Source organism: Centrocercus urophasianus, unplaced genomic scaffold (assembly GCF_019232065.1).
Source record: "Centrocercus urophasianus isolate 14NV4802_14NV808 unplaced genomic scaffold, USGS_Curo_1.0 seq_17, whole genome shotgun sequence".
Taxonomy (NCBI): domain Eukaryota; kingdom Metazoa; phylum Chordata; class Aves; order Galliformes; family Phasianidae; genus Centrocercus; species Centrocercus urophasianus.
In genome coordinates, this window is record NW_024884722.1 from 16,255,297 (window position 1) to 16,271,914 (window position 16,618).

Genomic DNA, 16,618 nt, shown 5'->3' on the forward strand with positions numbered 1-16,618 from the left:
GTGTTTTGCCAGGGGTCTCTATCCTTTCTCTCTCAGAAGCAGCTGTCGTTGAAAATCTTGTCTTGGTTGTGGGGAGGTGACACCTTGCTCTTTGCAGGCTGGACTCCATGGCAGCTATTCTGAATGGAAATTGGAGAGTGCAGTCTGTCTAGAAACAGTTTAGGCTGATGCCTCCTACAGTAGATATACTTCTAGGCTTTAGTCTTTGTTTTCCCCAAACCCAATTGATGACTGTAGAACATTTCCCTCTGTGAGCCTCCCTGGACTTTTTGTCAGCATACTAATTTTATTTCCAACATTCCCTAGAAGAGGGAAGAGCATACCATGTGTCATAGAAAGCTACTGGTTAGGGGACTGTGAGTGGAATCTGTTTGGATAGCAAAAGAAATACTGTTGTGTTCAGTGCTTCTTGCCTACAAAAGAGCTGTAAATAAGTGGGATAGGAATTTTCTTTCCAGTGTGAAGAAATTTACAAAAAGGATTCATCCATGTAGCTCATGATTGGACTTACATTTCTGGAAAAGCTTTGATATATCTAATTATGATTGTGTGCTGTGTCTGCCAGTGTGAGGGGAGAATAAGGGCTGAAAAAGATAAGTAGCAGTCATTCTGCAAGTGGATAACAATCTTAAAGATCAGATTTAATACCTAAAGTTCAACAATAGGATCTCTGGGACAAAAGTGATGAGTAATGCAATGTAATGTTTCAGCTCATGGAGGTTTCTTGTAAGACTGACGCATCAGTGGTGACTGGGGACATTATGGCTCTTGTAGGCTTGGTTTCCTCAGAACAGGGCATGCTTCTGTCACTGTGGATGTTTAACTTTGTTCACCGTTCTGTCAATCCTGTTATTATCTTTCGATGTCACTGATGAACTTCTGCTAAGTGCAACACTGAGCCTCTGAAGTAATAGGGTTCCCAGTTACTCCTGAGGGGAAGGACTATGCAGGGGATTTGTGCCAGCTGTGACACGTTCTACAATGAGCTGAGCAGTCAGCACAAGTGACCTAGCCAGCTAACCAGCATTCATACAGCTCCAAGGCAGCCACAGTATGTGTGCTTGGTCATCAGGATTCATGAGGGAATTTCATAGCAGACCCATCTGCATTAGGAATAAATCAGGCTTGGGTAACAAGTCTTTCTGAGACCAGAGATTTTTACACTCCAAATCTCCTATGAAAAATGTAGTTCTGGCTTTTTCTGATCTTCAATTTAACCTTCAAATTTTACTGAACAAACTTAACAAACCTCCTGAGTCATCAGACAACTGCAATGAAGCAGAGTTTGGAAACACCCAAAACTTTAAACTTGGCATCAAAACAAATACCATTCAGTTCTGTTTGTATATTGAATACTTAATTTTTGTTGTCCAAACAGGAAGACTCCCAGCTACACACTTAGTCAGCACAATACTCCTTTCTGCTTTCTGTTGTTTTTGTCCCAGTGGGAGAAAAATGCAGCTCTCTGTCTCTGCACGTGGAATCTCACTTGGGAAGAAAACACTTTGCTAATGTCGCAGCGTGCTTTCAAATCTCTAGCAAGTCATACTGGGGCAATAGAGAGGCTAAATCACTCCTCTTGTTAGGGCAATTTTTTCTCAAAGCACTCAATTATCACATAGGTTAGCTGGCATGCCTCACAGACTTCCCGGTATTCACCTTTTGAATCAGATGCAGCAGGCTAAGCAACATCAGTCTTAGCAGGCCAGTGCTCCAGTAAGCCTCAGGAGCAAAGACTTCAAGAGAAATGAAACCATAGGGAAATGCTGGACATGGTAAACTGTCAGAAAAGAAACATACTTAGAAGGAAAAAAGTCAGAAAAGACTTGAAAGATCTTTTTGGATTTTTAAGAGTTAGTGAAATTGAGCTACAAGACCTTCAGAAATTTATCGATATAAATGAGAATCTGTTGGTTTACTAACAAAATGTACATATGCATAGAACTTCAAGAACTGAAAGTCCAATTTACATACACTGCTTCAATACTCAGACTTTAATTCTCTTGTTCTTAGACTGAATAAATAAGTAGAGGAAAATGAAACAGTCACTCTTCTTCTTTTTTTCTCTGCAGGTTGAACTTATTTGTCTTCCAACTTGAGCAAATGTACTTCCATGCATAGCAATAGGCTTACAGATCAGAGAGGAAACAAGCCATCTATTCCTACAATTAACTGCACAAAACCAAGACTGCATGTCTTTATGGAGATAGGCAACAGAGAAAGAGATCACGAACACATATGTACAGGCAACTTACCTCTGCTCTGACTGCCTTACTTGTGTCTTCGGCTGCAGTTCCTTGTCTGTCTCCAGCAGCAGAATGATTCACTGGCAGAAACCTGTGCCAATAAAAGGAAGTCCAAGCACAATGAGCACTTCAGGATAGCGAGTGTCATGAGTTGGCAGCATGTATTGTAGAGCATGTTTAACTGCTGATTTGGCAGTGCTTCAGAAGTGAGGAAATCTTTGTGATGAAAAAGATCTTCCAGTTAAATTCACAAAACCATGTATCAGGAGAGGTTAACAATTGCTTACATACCAGTGGTTATGATATTCAGCACGGACCTGGGCATTCCAGTTCCCTGGGCTGTGGCAGACCTTGACCTGTAATGTTTCACACTTTGAGGACTGCTTTAAATATAATATTTTAGGATGAAAAGTAAGAAGTGTCTAATTTCTCACAACATACTGTCTGAAGAATATTCTTCTTGCTACTGATCTGCATTTATGTTAACTTCAAATTTATCTTTGCACACACATTCCTAAACATGTTTTTGAGTGAGGACCACAACTCTGGATATCCGTATTATTCTCAATTAGGCTCTCAGAGTTGACGCGGCTCACATAGAGACACTCTCATGTCAAAGAAGGCTTGAACACTTTGTAAAACCTTTCTCCCAGGGAGAGAATAAACAAGAGTTACTGTTTCTCCCTAGCTATTTTCAGAAACTTTGAAAACACTGTATCTTTGGGGGACCTCTTCCTGACTGCTGGATTCATTGTGGTCAGCTCAGAGGCTCATTCTCACTGAAACTGATGGCTAGAAGGATGACTAGAAGGGCACGTTGTTTTTTTTAAGGCAGCCACCTAGGCTACAATCAAAGCAGAATCCTCATGCCTGAATACCAGGCCTTTGGCCAATGAATTCATAAATATCTTTGGAAGAACTCGTGTTTTGTCATGAACTGACTGCTGAGCTTTTAGAAGAGCAGCAGATGAAAGATATATATTCTCAGCTGCTAATACAATGCTGTAAGCTGGCAGAGGAAGGAGAGAAGTGATGTAAGAACAGGATACCAGAGAAACCACAGTAACAGTTCTATTCTACACACAAACTACAAAAAATCTACTTTACACCACAATGAGAGCATTATGTGGAATGATGGAAAAGATGATTTATTAGTGAAAAGCACTATAGCTTTGATGTTTCTGCATGATAAACTTTCATCAAAGCTTAACTTTCTCTGTCAGAAGAGCTCTGAAATATGATGATACACCGCTCCTCATGTCCTAAGGTGAGATCAACATTCTCCGTGATATTTCCAGTACCACTTGTCCAGCCTGTTTTTACTGATTTCCCATGGCAAAATTTTCAACACCCAGCCTCTTATTTGGTCTCTCAAGTTGCAAGATAGGTGCATAGCTGCAGTCTCTTTCCCAAGTGAATTTGAGGGATGCTCTGCTACTGCTATTGCATTTCTAAACCTAATTCATATGCTAGATCTCAAGTTGACACACATTTCCCTTTACCAGCAGTAAGTCTGTTGATGGGCTTACTCTCTTCAATGCATTTATCCTTTTATTTTGGAATTTACATTGAGTGGAGGGTATATCTCTGCCTGGAAGGAATTTGATTTGATTTTTTCAAACTTTATATTTGTGGAGGCCAAAGAAGCAAAATGGGCTTCAACTCAGGAGGCAAAACAGGACTGTTGGTGGTATTGGTAAGGAAAGGGATAGAAGTGGCATCGGCCATGGTTAGTTTTTTGGTTTATGCATAGAGTTATATAATGTCACCTGTAAACTATCTTAGTGCAACAGCTGTAACTGCTGATTAACATCCCATACTTCACTTGTCTTGATGCTTGATTCAAATGGAGACTGAGGGTGACACTGAAAAAGTGACACCCTAAGTGCACTCTATTTCTTTTCCACTAATGAGACTTCATTGTGAGACGCAGAAAGCTATAATACTGTAACCTAATAACCAAGGAGGCTATCCTTCAAGTGAGTGCTTTTATGCAATAACTACATCACTGCTGCAAGGTTTGTAGAGACAGATTTCCCACAGGAGATGGAATAGGACGGAATAGCACCTTCAGTGCTTTTTCTAAAGCACTCTTTCCAGCCTAGGGAAGGGCTCTCTTTCAAATGAAGACAAACCAACTTTTTTTTCTTTTTCTTTTTACAGTACTGAATATTTTGTGTGAACTCTGTTTTTTCTTTCTGGTTATCATCTTACTAATAATAAAAGTGATAAATGCTGTAACTGCTGGAGTTATCTCAGTTTATACAGTCCTTTCAAAAACCGCCAACCCAATAAAGTGAGAAATTATGTAATCAGTGGAAAACTTCTTCAGATCAGTGATCATATTCAGAAAAAGTTAGCCAGATAGGGCTACTGCTTATGAGTTAAGGATACTTCTGCACCAGATCAATAATTTCATTGTAAACACACAAAGGTGCATCCAATCTCCAGAGGAAATCCAAGTGTGCCCATTCAGGAATCATCTTGTGATAGAGGAGCCTCTTAATCTGAGAAAGTAAAACGGCCACATCCTTGGGATCTGCGAGCAAGTCTTTTCCCCTAGTCCATACTGCAGTTGGTACAATCATCTGTTCTAATTTGTATAGAGGAGGAGTAGCCTGGAAAACATGAAGCAGTGCTGGAATGAATGTCCAGTAAAGAAGAATAACCTTTAAACATGCATCTGGTGTTTTCTTCAGTCAGTGTTCAAAGTAGAGTTGCCTAAGACAAAGGGTGGGGAAGTGCCCTTGCTTGCCTTTTCTGTCTGTGTTCACAGCAATGATCAGATGACAATACAGGCAAAAGAAACACACCTCCTGAGCTGACAAACAATTGCAGTCAGATCTTTGCTCTCTCAGCTAGGAAATTGTAGGGCAGGAGCCCAGAACAAGACAGAGGATGCCTGGATAAACCTCTGTCTTGGACCTCATCTCATATATTCCTTTTGGAGTACTGGTCAGCCCCAGGAGACGCACGTAGTCTGGTTAGAAAAGGCAAGGTGTCACAAGCATGAGGTGAAAAGAAGCATGAGGTGACTTCTGTAGCAGGAGAGAGGAAGCTGTTCAGGATTCCTGAATTTGGAAAATAGGGGCCAGCATGGGGACAGGAGACAAACTTAAACAGTCATGAGTGGTATGAAGAAAGAATACAGGAAGTAATTATCTCATTGTTTCTCAGAACACAAAACCTAGAAGGCATCCAGTGACTTTCCAGGGGCAAGAAAATTCAAGACAAGCCAAAGGAAGCTATTTTTCATGCAAGCCATCATCAAAACACGTAACATTAAACTCCTAATTACAGACTGTTTTGGAGACCTAAAGGGTCAGAGGGTCAAGGATGGGCTCAGAGTCTTGGATGGAGGAGAGGTTGCTCAGGGTGTATGAAAGGTCAAAGTCTCCTGAGTCCAGAATCTAGGTAGCTTTTAGACACACTAGGACTCTCCACTTGCCTTCTTCCTGATACTATTTCCCTTTGGCAACTGTCAGCCATGCTCATAGGCAAAATTCCTCTTTGGTCTGATCCACTAGACGTTCTTTTTCAGAATTCATTTTCCATCTCTTCTGCCCTTCTTTCTTATTATTACTATTGACCATTTCATGAAAAAAGGTTTGATCTTACTATCTCTTTTCCTTTTATTTTTTTCTTCTTTCTTTTACTTTTTTTTTTTTTTTTTTTTTTTTTTTTTACCCAGTTTTTGTTAACAACAACGTTTGCATTTTTCTCTCTGAACTTCCAAATTGGAAATCATAATACAAACTGTGGTGGCTAAATCCTTCTACATGTATTCAGAAACTGTGACTCTTGATACATCATTACTCTCTTTCCCAGTGCTTCTGCATTGTCGAAGGGTGACAATATTATTTCACTGAATGGTACCTGTTGGTATTTCTTGATGTTCTTCTTTGAACTGTCCCAGTCATAAGCTTGGAACTTCCCTGAATGGGCTTCCTAATAGGATGAACCAGAGAAGAGTAGTTACAAAGCTGTCATTCAGGAAGGTTATGGGACTTCTCCCTACTAAGCCTCTGACACAAATCCAAAGCCTCAGCTGAAGCTTTTCTCTTTTAAGATCTATGAAAGAGACAGCAGTTAGTTAAAAGCCTCAAGCAGCAAAAATGAGTTGAACATTTTTATCAGTGTCAAAAGAATCAGCGCACCTGTAGAAAGATTTAGGGATGCTTTCACAGGCAATTTGTTCTAGTCTGTAACCTTGCTATTAGTGTCTGCCTCCAGCTAGTGCCCTTCCATGCTGTTGCTGTGTCCTCTTCTGACAGTCATGTACCCTCCCTCAGCTCTGGGAGTGGCTCCTTTCTAGGTTTTCACTTCTCCCTCCCGTTTGAATACAGAAGTCACCACTTCTAGGTTTCCCCTCTTGATCCTTCTCTATGCCTACTGCATGCATTTTTCCACTGTAAGAGAAACCACCAGTGGGATTTAATACTGATGCAAGGTGTCTGTTAACTCCTATAACAGTAATAATAGCAATAACAACAACAGCTTAGGAGTATTACTCCTGCATGTCTGTACCTGCCAGTCTATGACTAGATGCTGAATTAAACCTCAGTCTATTTGCAGAGCTCCCTCACAGTACCTCTGTAACCTTTCTTCCTTACAGGTCTGCAATGGTTATGAAACAACTTATCATCTAATATCCCATGTGAATTCACAGCCAAGGTGTTACTTGATTTTGAGTAAATGCCTGTGCAGCTGTAACTCAATACGTTCTTGTGTTTGCTATGTTGAAAAGTGCACAAGCTTTCCTGCAAATTCACCCTGCTTGCAAGTGAATCCTGCTCTGCTGCAGGGCAGAGCCTGCAGTGCTGCCATGCACTCTCTGCATACAACAACCTGTATGATGAGCCCAAAGAGAAACAGGCATATTCCATCAGCATTGGTGATGGACAGTACTTTGTAAATAAATGAACCATTTATTATTTATAGTTCTATTTTTGCCCACAAATAGAAAACTTAGAAAACAAGACATGAAAATACAAAGGTCCTTATTCATCAAATCTGATATTCTACAAAGCACCTGATGTCTCTGCTCATTTCTTGACCCCACATTAGAGAAATAAATGGTGATTTCTTACAGCAGGCTCTGCACTGAAGTGCAGACACCATTTATATAGGGTACTGGATACTCAATAAAAAGAGTGCTATACACATCTGCATATACAACCTTCAGCATGCACTAATTCAGTGTTTCGCTGTTGGTTTCACATGTTCCTGTGTCACAGAGGATATTTCTGTTCTGCTGGCAAAAGAGAGATCAGTGAAAAATAATGTGTTGAACTGAGATATTAATTGTGAAGAACAGATTGCATGTATTTCCTAGCAGTGAGCAAAGTTTTCACAGCAAGATATCAGCTACCTACATTCCATAGAGTACAACCAGGGGTTAGAACTTATTCTGTGTGCCAGAAGTTTGATCACTTGTACCAGACTCCAGTGGATTATGTTTTGCACAGATGTTCCAGCAGCAGCTCATGCAATATACATGTTGACCCGGTTCTGAAAGAAAATATTTAGTGAATGTTCTCTTTCTCTCTCCTAATCAGCTGTGCATCAGAAGCAGCCAGAGCAGCATCTTGTACCAATAAAACCAAGAGAAAGCACAGTGGTGTGACCAGAGACTTCCCCAGAACTCCATGTGCATCAGGTTTGGAGCAACAGAAAAAGGACAGCTGCCAATCAGAACATTTTCCAGGATGATAAAGAACCTGAAAGAATCTGAGATGGAGAAGGCTAGGTGGAAAGTCAACAGTCTTCCTCTCAAAGCAAGTGATTTATTTGGAAGTCTTGAGGCAGCTGTGGGTTGTAGAGATGATGCTGAGTGTTCTTATGAGGAGAAAGGCCATGCTGCCCTGCCAGCGCTGAGGCAAACAGTGGATAGCACTGTCTGGTACTGGAACTATTCCCTGTTGTGTTATGCAGAAAAATAGAGTTCCGGCTTCATTGTACAGGATGGGAGGTAGGTTTTGGGAGCAGAAGCTTAAACTGTTGTTCAAACTGGTAAGAGCACTACATACCATGTCAATGTAATTCACGTTATAGCCCTCCACACTGAAGAAGACATTTCTATAAAGCTTGGCAAAAGCAAGGTGGCTGCAGAGAGGGACTATCAGCCTCCTTAGACATTCAGTCTGGGTAAGGAATTCTCTTTTGCCAAGCAAACCCTGTGAAAGAAAGGTAGCATTCATTTCAGAATGTGCACTGCAAAATGTTCCTTTAAAAAGGTTTGGACCCTGTTCCTCTCACCCAGATCTTTTGTTGGTTCTCATATTTTCTTCCTTTGTCAGATGATGTTAACACAAACAAGAACGATCCTAGGTGTTTTCCATTGCATCAGCCTGTCAGGCATTGCCCAACTCATGTTACATCATTTTTAATGAAGGTATGTGTTAAATGTTAACTCTGATTTATATTTTAGTTCTAAGCTTGCAAATAATTCCATGCATAAGTAGCTTTGCACATATGATCTGCCATACTGATTTGACTCTGATTTTCATATCACTGTGAATTAAGGAGCGCACTCATTTCTGCTTTAGTGTTTGCTGATCTGGGCATCAAGAAATTAATTTTTTATTACTGCAATTAATGGCACCTGATAATTGCCATTAGGATAGGATAAGTAACTGGATATTTTGTGGGCAGATCCAAGACTGTGTAGAAACCCAACCTTGTGTGTGCTATCCTAAAAAACATCACACACTACCCTCGTTGGGCTCCTTTTTCCTTTTTGTGTTAGCTCAGTTTGCCCAAATCTGCAAAGACAAATCAAGAAACATTTTTCCTACAATTCCCAGAACATTGTCGTATGGCTGGCATGCCTTTAAAAGATGTTGAAAGTTACACCTGATGAGAGGTAATGGCTTTTGGGCTCAGAGTATCCTCTGTGGCCATGAATTTGGAATTACTGATAGCCTGCACCTGGATGGTAGCTTGGCAGATCCTTAGCCATTCAGCCTGCTTCTTTCATGCCTTTAAAAGCTGAAGATTAGAGGAAGTTCTAATTTAGTTTGTGGAGCCACCAAAAAGTTGCTTGGAAGAACCTTTTGGAAGTTTCATCTGGAGGCCTCTCCTACAAGCAGAAATAGACCAAGCTGGCTGCGGCTTTTTCTAGAAGGAGGCTGGAGATCTCGAAGGTCTGTGTTGCTGTGCTTCTCTGGGTAACTTGTTCCAATATCACGTTACTGTCCTACAAAAAGCTTTTCCTATTGTCCTGCATGAACTATAATCATAAGGTGAATCTACTTACCTCCAAATAGGTAAACTTTATAAAGTGCTAAACCTTCTATATGTCCCCTTTAAGAGCTGAGCAAACAAGTGTAGATAATCCTACATCTGAAGCTGAGATACCACGTACCCAGAGCAGTTTCTCCGGAAGGTATGCTGGGCTTTTGGCACAGTTAATAGCAGTGATAGGTGCCAAAGCAATAAAGAGTTTGATTTTTCTGTGCCAGTTCTGGCATTGCTGAAAAAGCAATGAAAGCTGAAGAAATAAAAACAAAGTGAAAAGAAAATCGTTTTTGTACCTCAGACTTTTTGCAGTATTTATGTATACTGTTCTGCTATCTCAAAACTACAGTCAGCCTTGTTAGTTTTTCAGAGGCTGCAATTCAGCTTGGCTTCGTATGAAGTATCTCTGCTCCTTGTATTATCAGCTTGTGGTCTTACTTCCCACTTCAGAGACATTAATTTATATGTTTTGCATTTACAATTTTCTCCCAAGTTCATTTAAATATAAGTAAATACTTCGATGTACACATGTGTTTGGTATACTGTTGTGAGTTACAGATGTTTTCCTTCCTCTCAATCCCTTTTGTGTATATGTATGTATACATATTGTGATATTTGGTATCACAAACTGGCCAACTTTTCCTTCTCTTCCATTCTCTTCCTACCATCCTCTTCCTATTTTGTTTGTGGGTGGTTTTTTTTTTTTAGCTAGCCAGTGCTAGTTGTTGAGCACACACATCTTGAAAGGAACAAAAAGGCTCAAAATAATTTCTGGTATAATTCTAAGCTGAAGCATTTACAGCTGTGGTACATTTGACCCCTTAGGTTTAATCATCTTTACAATAAATTAAACCTGCCTATATGCTGAAAACAGCTCATCACATGTTTTTTATTCCAGCAAAGAGCTGATAAAAAGCTGAGGTACTCTGAATGTCTCAAACTAGGCTTTACTTCTATTTTCCTGAAGTGTTGGTCTGCCATGTGTAACTTACCAGTGGTGGTGCCTTGTGAATAACAAATATAGTATAGCTTTTCCTGTCCAGTCTTCTTCACTATAAAGTTTATTGCTGCTGGAAGATCAAATTTGGCCATCTCATCAAAACTGCAGATAGGAGATTGAAAGAGAGATGTCCGTAACTTAAGATATCATTTGAATTTATGTTTTTATTACAGACTTGTTGGCAAATGAAGTATTCTATGAATCACTTAGCTGTTTCAGATCCAGTGTTTAAGGGCACTGGATACAGAAGATACTAGTTGAGCTTTGCTGGGCTATTTTCATCCCTGACATTAACAAGAGGATTCTGACTTCAAGGAGCATTGAGTTGAACTGTAACAAGTGGAGATACATTAGCAGAGATCTTCCTATGGATTCACACATTTTACACAATTTGCCAGTAAACAGTGTATTTTTTAATGTTCATTAAGATAAGTAGAAAGAAATTGCTTTGTATCTTTTGTGATTTTTTTTTTTTTTTTTTTGTCGTTCAAATATATGGGCCAGTGTTTCTAAAAACTCTTCAAAACCAGAATAGCTGGGACACAAGTTCTGCAGATCCCTCTGAGCTTTCCTCGTGCTGTGCCTCCAACCTGAACTCTGCTAGCAATAAAGGAGGTGATTAGTCTGCACCTCTGTTAAGCCCATGTAATTGCATTGGAACATCTCAGCTGATGTGAATGTAAATAATGCTTTTTAAAAATTAATGTATGTTAATCCCTGATTTAACCAAATGAAATTAATACACTCCTCAATGTTTTGACCTATCAGAAAGCTCAGAACTCATCTTGATCAGTGGAATAATTTTGATGTCTCTGGACCAGCAATTCCCTCTGCTGTTTCCCATCCAAACATCATAGCTAGCATCAGCTAACATGAAGGCCAAGCTGTTGTTGGGATGATTTGTGACCCAGTTACTGGCATCTCCCAGTAGTCCATGTTGGAGAAATACAGCCAGTTTTGCAATTGAAAAGCCATATCAGAAACAAAACAACATTTCATAAAATTTCTTGATTTTTCTGGTAGTTAAGGGACATTGCTGTCCTATATTCAACGCAGGGATTTGGCCCTGTACCATCTTACAGGGAGATAGCTGATCATAAGAACAGAGCACACCTGTCTGTAAAGAGAGAATCTCTTGTAAAGTTTTGGAAACATCTGTAGGAAGGTAAGTCCAGTTATCAGCAACAGTGGGTTGGCAGCCACAGGTCACTGTTTGTATATCTGAAGATGCTCAGTACTGATAGGAACAAGGAAGATACGGGATCATTTGCAGACATTTCATGTATCCAAAATATGAATCAGACACTGAAATTAAAAAGGTGTAAGACAAAATAAACTCAGAAGCTGGACCTGCTCTTGCAAAATGGGCGGATTAATCAGGCTGCACCTTTTATCTGATGTACACACACACGTACATATATCTTAACTTTACTCATCAACTCCTATTATGATGAAATTACAATGCTTAATTCATATTAGGAGTTTTTCACTACAAGCAGAGGTGCTTGACATAAATCCCGTTGACCACACAAACTGCTCGAGGCAGCTAGAATGCTGAAAATTCACTTGTGTGCACAAACTCTGGTAGATGTCTTATAACTCTGCAGTATCTCTTTCTAGAATACATCCTAACTGAGCTGCGTTTGTTTCCTATTAGTAAACTGTACTTGGATTTTCCTGATTTTGTGTACCATAGGAGATTCTGTTAGTAGTAATGATATAACCATCTTCAGCCATTACTTCGTACTCCTGCTGGGGGACCTTTTGTATGCGATGAGGTCATTCTGCAAGAGAAAGAACAAATGCATTTGTTTGCACAAGTTCTTTTCATTCATTACCTGCTTAAGATATTTGTTACAAAGAAATAATAGAGAGCAACAACAACTGGGGTTTCTTTTCAGGTATTTAAGCATTTGTATGAAACAATATTAGATGGGGATATTGTAACCCCCAAACTACTACTAAAATTCCTTCGTTCCTTGTGTAACCTCTAGGGTTTGACTATTCAGTTAAAATAATTTTTAAAAACTGTTGCACCACTGACATCTGATCACAAACCTTTGAGTAATGTAAAAACTACAGTAGCATGATAGTAGGAGCTTGCATTTCACAGACCTGAGATGAGGAACTGCCTGGGTGCATTTATGAAAGAGGGTAGTTTTTTTAGAACTTATACTTGCAGAATTATTCAGTGTAACTTTTCATGCAGGAAAGAAAAAAAAAATTCTAGCAAGTGAATACAGACCTAAACAAGCTTGATTGGTTGAGAGGTGCTCTTCTGGGAAGCTGTCCATTTCAAATCTGCGCTGGTCATTTGAGTTGCTAGTAATTCAGAGCCTTCTTTGCTGGTGAAATGCTGGCAGAGCATTCCAAAAGTTCATTCTTTCAGATACAGGGAGAGTGCCAAACCAGTAACTGATATTAAAAGGAAATTAATACTGCAGATGTACTAAGGAGAGTAGTTCGCTTTGGTTTGTAGCAGAAAACAACAGCACGTAGAGTGATTAGAGTTGGTTAAATGAAGGCAGTTTGTCTACCTTTTTATTCACAATACCTAGAAATTTCTCTGCTGTGAGCTGTGCATTCCTTTGTCCCTAGCTAATTCCACCAAGAAACTTACATTATTCATAAATGCTTCAGGATCATTTTTCTGATTTCTTCTGAACAACTAATTCCTTGAAACAAATACATCACAGTAAAAAAAAAAAAAAAAAAAAAGCCATATCTTCTCCCTGGATAAAACAATATATACACCTGTCAGGAGTCCTGCTCTGCACTTGTGTCCAGGCAAGATCTATGCTTTTCTGTGAGAGAAGCGTTGCTCAAAACTAAATGCAGTTAGTCTGATGCTCTCTACTTGTTAATTAAACTGAACAAATCTGACTTTAAACATGTCTGAGGGAATTTGGCAGCAGTCTGGATTCTCTGCTAATATTTGTGTTAGAATGTTGCTCTCCATCAAGGTGAAAAGCATCAGAGAATCCAAGGAAAGGAACATTTTTGTAGAAACTGATTACACTCATTCTTTGGAGAAGGAAGTCACTTGTGTTACAAAGCCAATACCCTATCCTGTATGTTAATCAGGGAACTTTTCTAGGTAACTCTTGGGGATGTTAGAATTATTGGGCAAATCAGTTATTTACTATCTAGGTAAGGATTAAGGCTTCTAAATGAAGTATTTATTTGTAGTTGCCTAATGTAATTTATAAAGAACTGCTCAGTGGCAAAATTTCTCCAATCTGTAAAATGAGAATAGGGAAAGGAAAAGAGAGCTTTGATAAATGTAATGATAGGTAAAGACTGAATGTAATTACACCCAGGCTTGTTTATGAAATTAGAACTGGAAAAAAAATGTGAGGAATCTGGCCTGTTTGAATGAATACACAGCAGCTTTACAATCTATGCTCTCAGCTCAAAAATGATGCAGGATATTTGGATGAGCATTCCCTCTGCAGTATACAAATATCTGGAGCATGCTGAAAACTCAGTGGTTCCAGTGACATATCTCTAAGATGGACTGAATTAGCCAGCAAATCTACTGCATGTGTTATTTTCCCACTCAATGAGGTTGTGATTGTTTTCCTCCATCAGAAAGCTTGGTTTTTGTGGTGTTTTTTTTTGGTTTTTTTTTTTTTTTTTTTTTAATCACAGAACAAATGCACAATTTATATTCTCACTTCCTTACTTTCTGATATTACCTAAAATATCTGTCTCTTTTGTAGGAAAAGGAAGAGACATTATAAAGCTTTATTTTTGCCTAGCTGCTCTTAGGTAAGTGAAAGTGTTACTGATCTTGAGCCAGAAATCATGTGTTCTGCTGAGCAGCTGAGGGATGGAGACTCATTTTGTGGGTGTCTGAAAGCAATGCTGGGCAAAGAAGGCAGTGAAGTGTTGATCATCCAGTGTTTTCCCCACAATCATGTAAAATATTGCCAATAAACATCGATTTCTTTCCCATTCCTCATTCCCTCTGACAACGTTTGAGCTTTCAGGTGTTAGCAGAGAGGTGACTCCTTTTGTTTTCAGACTTCATGCTTTTCGTCTCCTCAGCCATTACGTAAGTAACCGCCTTTTCTTTACAATCACAGATAGCTGGATTTTTAAGGAGAATACCAGCCTCCACGGACTGGCATTGCAGGATCAGGACAAGATTTGTTCTGAGAACAGATATTGTACCTCATGAAATTGTAAATATAGAATTCTTGTTTACTTACAGCCTGCCAATTCCAGCTTTTCATCTTATGTAGAAAGAACGGGATACACTCTGACTCTTTGATCACAGATCACAGAACCACCAAGGTTGGAAAAGACCTTCAAGATCATCCAGTCCAACCATCCACCTATCACCAATAGTATTCACTAAACCGTGTCCCTCAATACAAAATCCAAATGTTCCTTGAACACCTTCAGGGTCGGTGATTCCACCACCTCCCTGGGCAGCCCATTCCAGTGCCTGACCACTCTTTCAGAAAAGTGGTACCTCTACAGATTTCATTGCACATATTTTTCTTCTGTTCTTTTAAGGTTAATGTTGTTCCCCAGTTTAATGCTGTTGTAAGAATAGTAGCAGGACATTTTCCTTTATTTGTATTATTTGCAACCAAGGTGTCCACAAAGTGGGTATTACCTAAATGTATAGTTAGGAAGCTTGAATGTTTTTCCATATCCTTATGGACATAGGAAACATACCCATAAGGCTGTGGGCCTCAAGCATACTACAAGCTGGCCAGCATCACCCAGGTTGGAACTTAGGTAGGTTTGAGAAGGTGGCCACGTCTTCAGAATAGGGTACTTATGAGGCTCTTTGTGCAGAGTATAGACATGATATGGCCGTGTTCCCTATCTGATGTCTGAGCTACTCTTCAATGAGAAATATAACAGCCTAGGTTCAGATTATGCCAAGGAAATAGGAAAATAAATGATTTTCGGAGTTGGGTTTAGCATGTGTTTCCAAACTTTGTCTCCTTGTGGGATTGGGATTTCTTTGTTTTTTTTTTTTTTTTAATCTTGTGTTTACCTCCTTGCATGTAAGTAACGTCTTACATCTTTTAGGACAAGAGGTAATGGCTTTAAGTTACTCTGGAAGAGGTTCAGGCTGAATATTATGAGAAGTTTCGTCTCAGAAAAGTGGTGATGCATTTGTAGAGGCTGCTCAGGGAGTTGGTAGTGGAGTCACCATCCTTGAAGGTGCTTCAGAACTGTGGAGGCATGGCATTGAGGGACATGGTTAGTAAGCATGATGGGAGTGAGACGATTGGACTTGGTGGTCTTAGTGGTCTTTTCCAGCCTTAGTGATTATATCTATGGTCTTCCCTCCAAGACAATGTTAAATAGCAGGCTGAGTAGCAGAAGACCGGGTAAAATAATCACTGAGGTGTATTAGCACTTGTTTGGAGCAAATGCTTGTGTTGAGGAAAGAATATGATTGAGGTGTGTTCAGTTGATTATTTTGACCACAGACACATACTCCGTTTTTAGCTGACAGGCTTCAAGGGGAGCTGCTCACTGTATGAGCAGGTGTAGGAGTCAGTGGAAACGCTCAAAGGTTGAAGTACTGCTGTCAGGGTTGTGGCTGCAGTTTCACAACTGTGGGTATGCTCGAAAGAACTTTAAACTGGTCGTCCCAACTGTCACTGTATAAATGAGTGCCTCTGCATAAATTGTTGGCTATGCATTCAGTTTTCGAAGCCTCAGCTCCTTGTTTTCTCTTGGACAAAAAGCAACACACAGGATATATAATCCCTAGCGTTTTGATATTTTCTGCAGATTTATTCCTCTTTCTACTCCCTCGTGATTCAAGATTAGACCTGGCTCTTCCTGGAACTGAGGTAAGAATAAATACTTGCAATACGCTGAATATAGTTCTTCATGGATCAAATATGTCCTTTTGGCTTCTTCAGCCAGTTAGCATATGTTATTATCAGGAAAATCTGTCTATTTTGAGTGTGTTATGGAGGGTGTTTAGAGGATGGTATGTTTAACTGAGCAACAGCCGTATTCTTGTTCGAGCTGCTGGCCAGTCATCTCCAAGGAGACACAGCAGCAAAAACAGAAGGAACCCTTCGTGTTCTCTTATGGCCCTAAAAATATTTCATGCCAGTGGTGTGACGAGTTGTTTGCCAAGATTGAGCAA

The 16,618-nt window shown here is 39.7% G+C and overlaps 1 protein-coding gene across 1 annotated transcript; it reads right to left on the minus strand.

Moving 5' to 3' along the window:
• Window positions 1–4,630: 4,630 nt before the first annotated feature.
• On the minus strand, window positions 4,631–11,431 carry LOC122160036 (lipase member M-like). The gene is given in 9 exon segments (XM_042818227.1): window positions 4,631–4,864; window positions 6,123–6,194; window positions 7,686–7,757; window positions 8,276–8,422; window positions 9,613–9,699; window positions 9,701–9,738; window positions 10,478–10,590; window positions 11,254–11,296; window positions 11,299–11,431. Coding segments are annotated over 9 exon segments (867 nt in total). The 5' UTR covers window positions 11,360–11,431.
• Window positions 11,432–16,618: the final 5,187 nt, after the last annotated feature.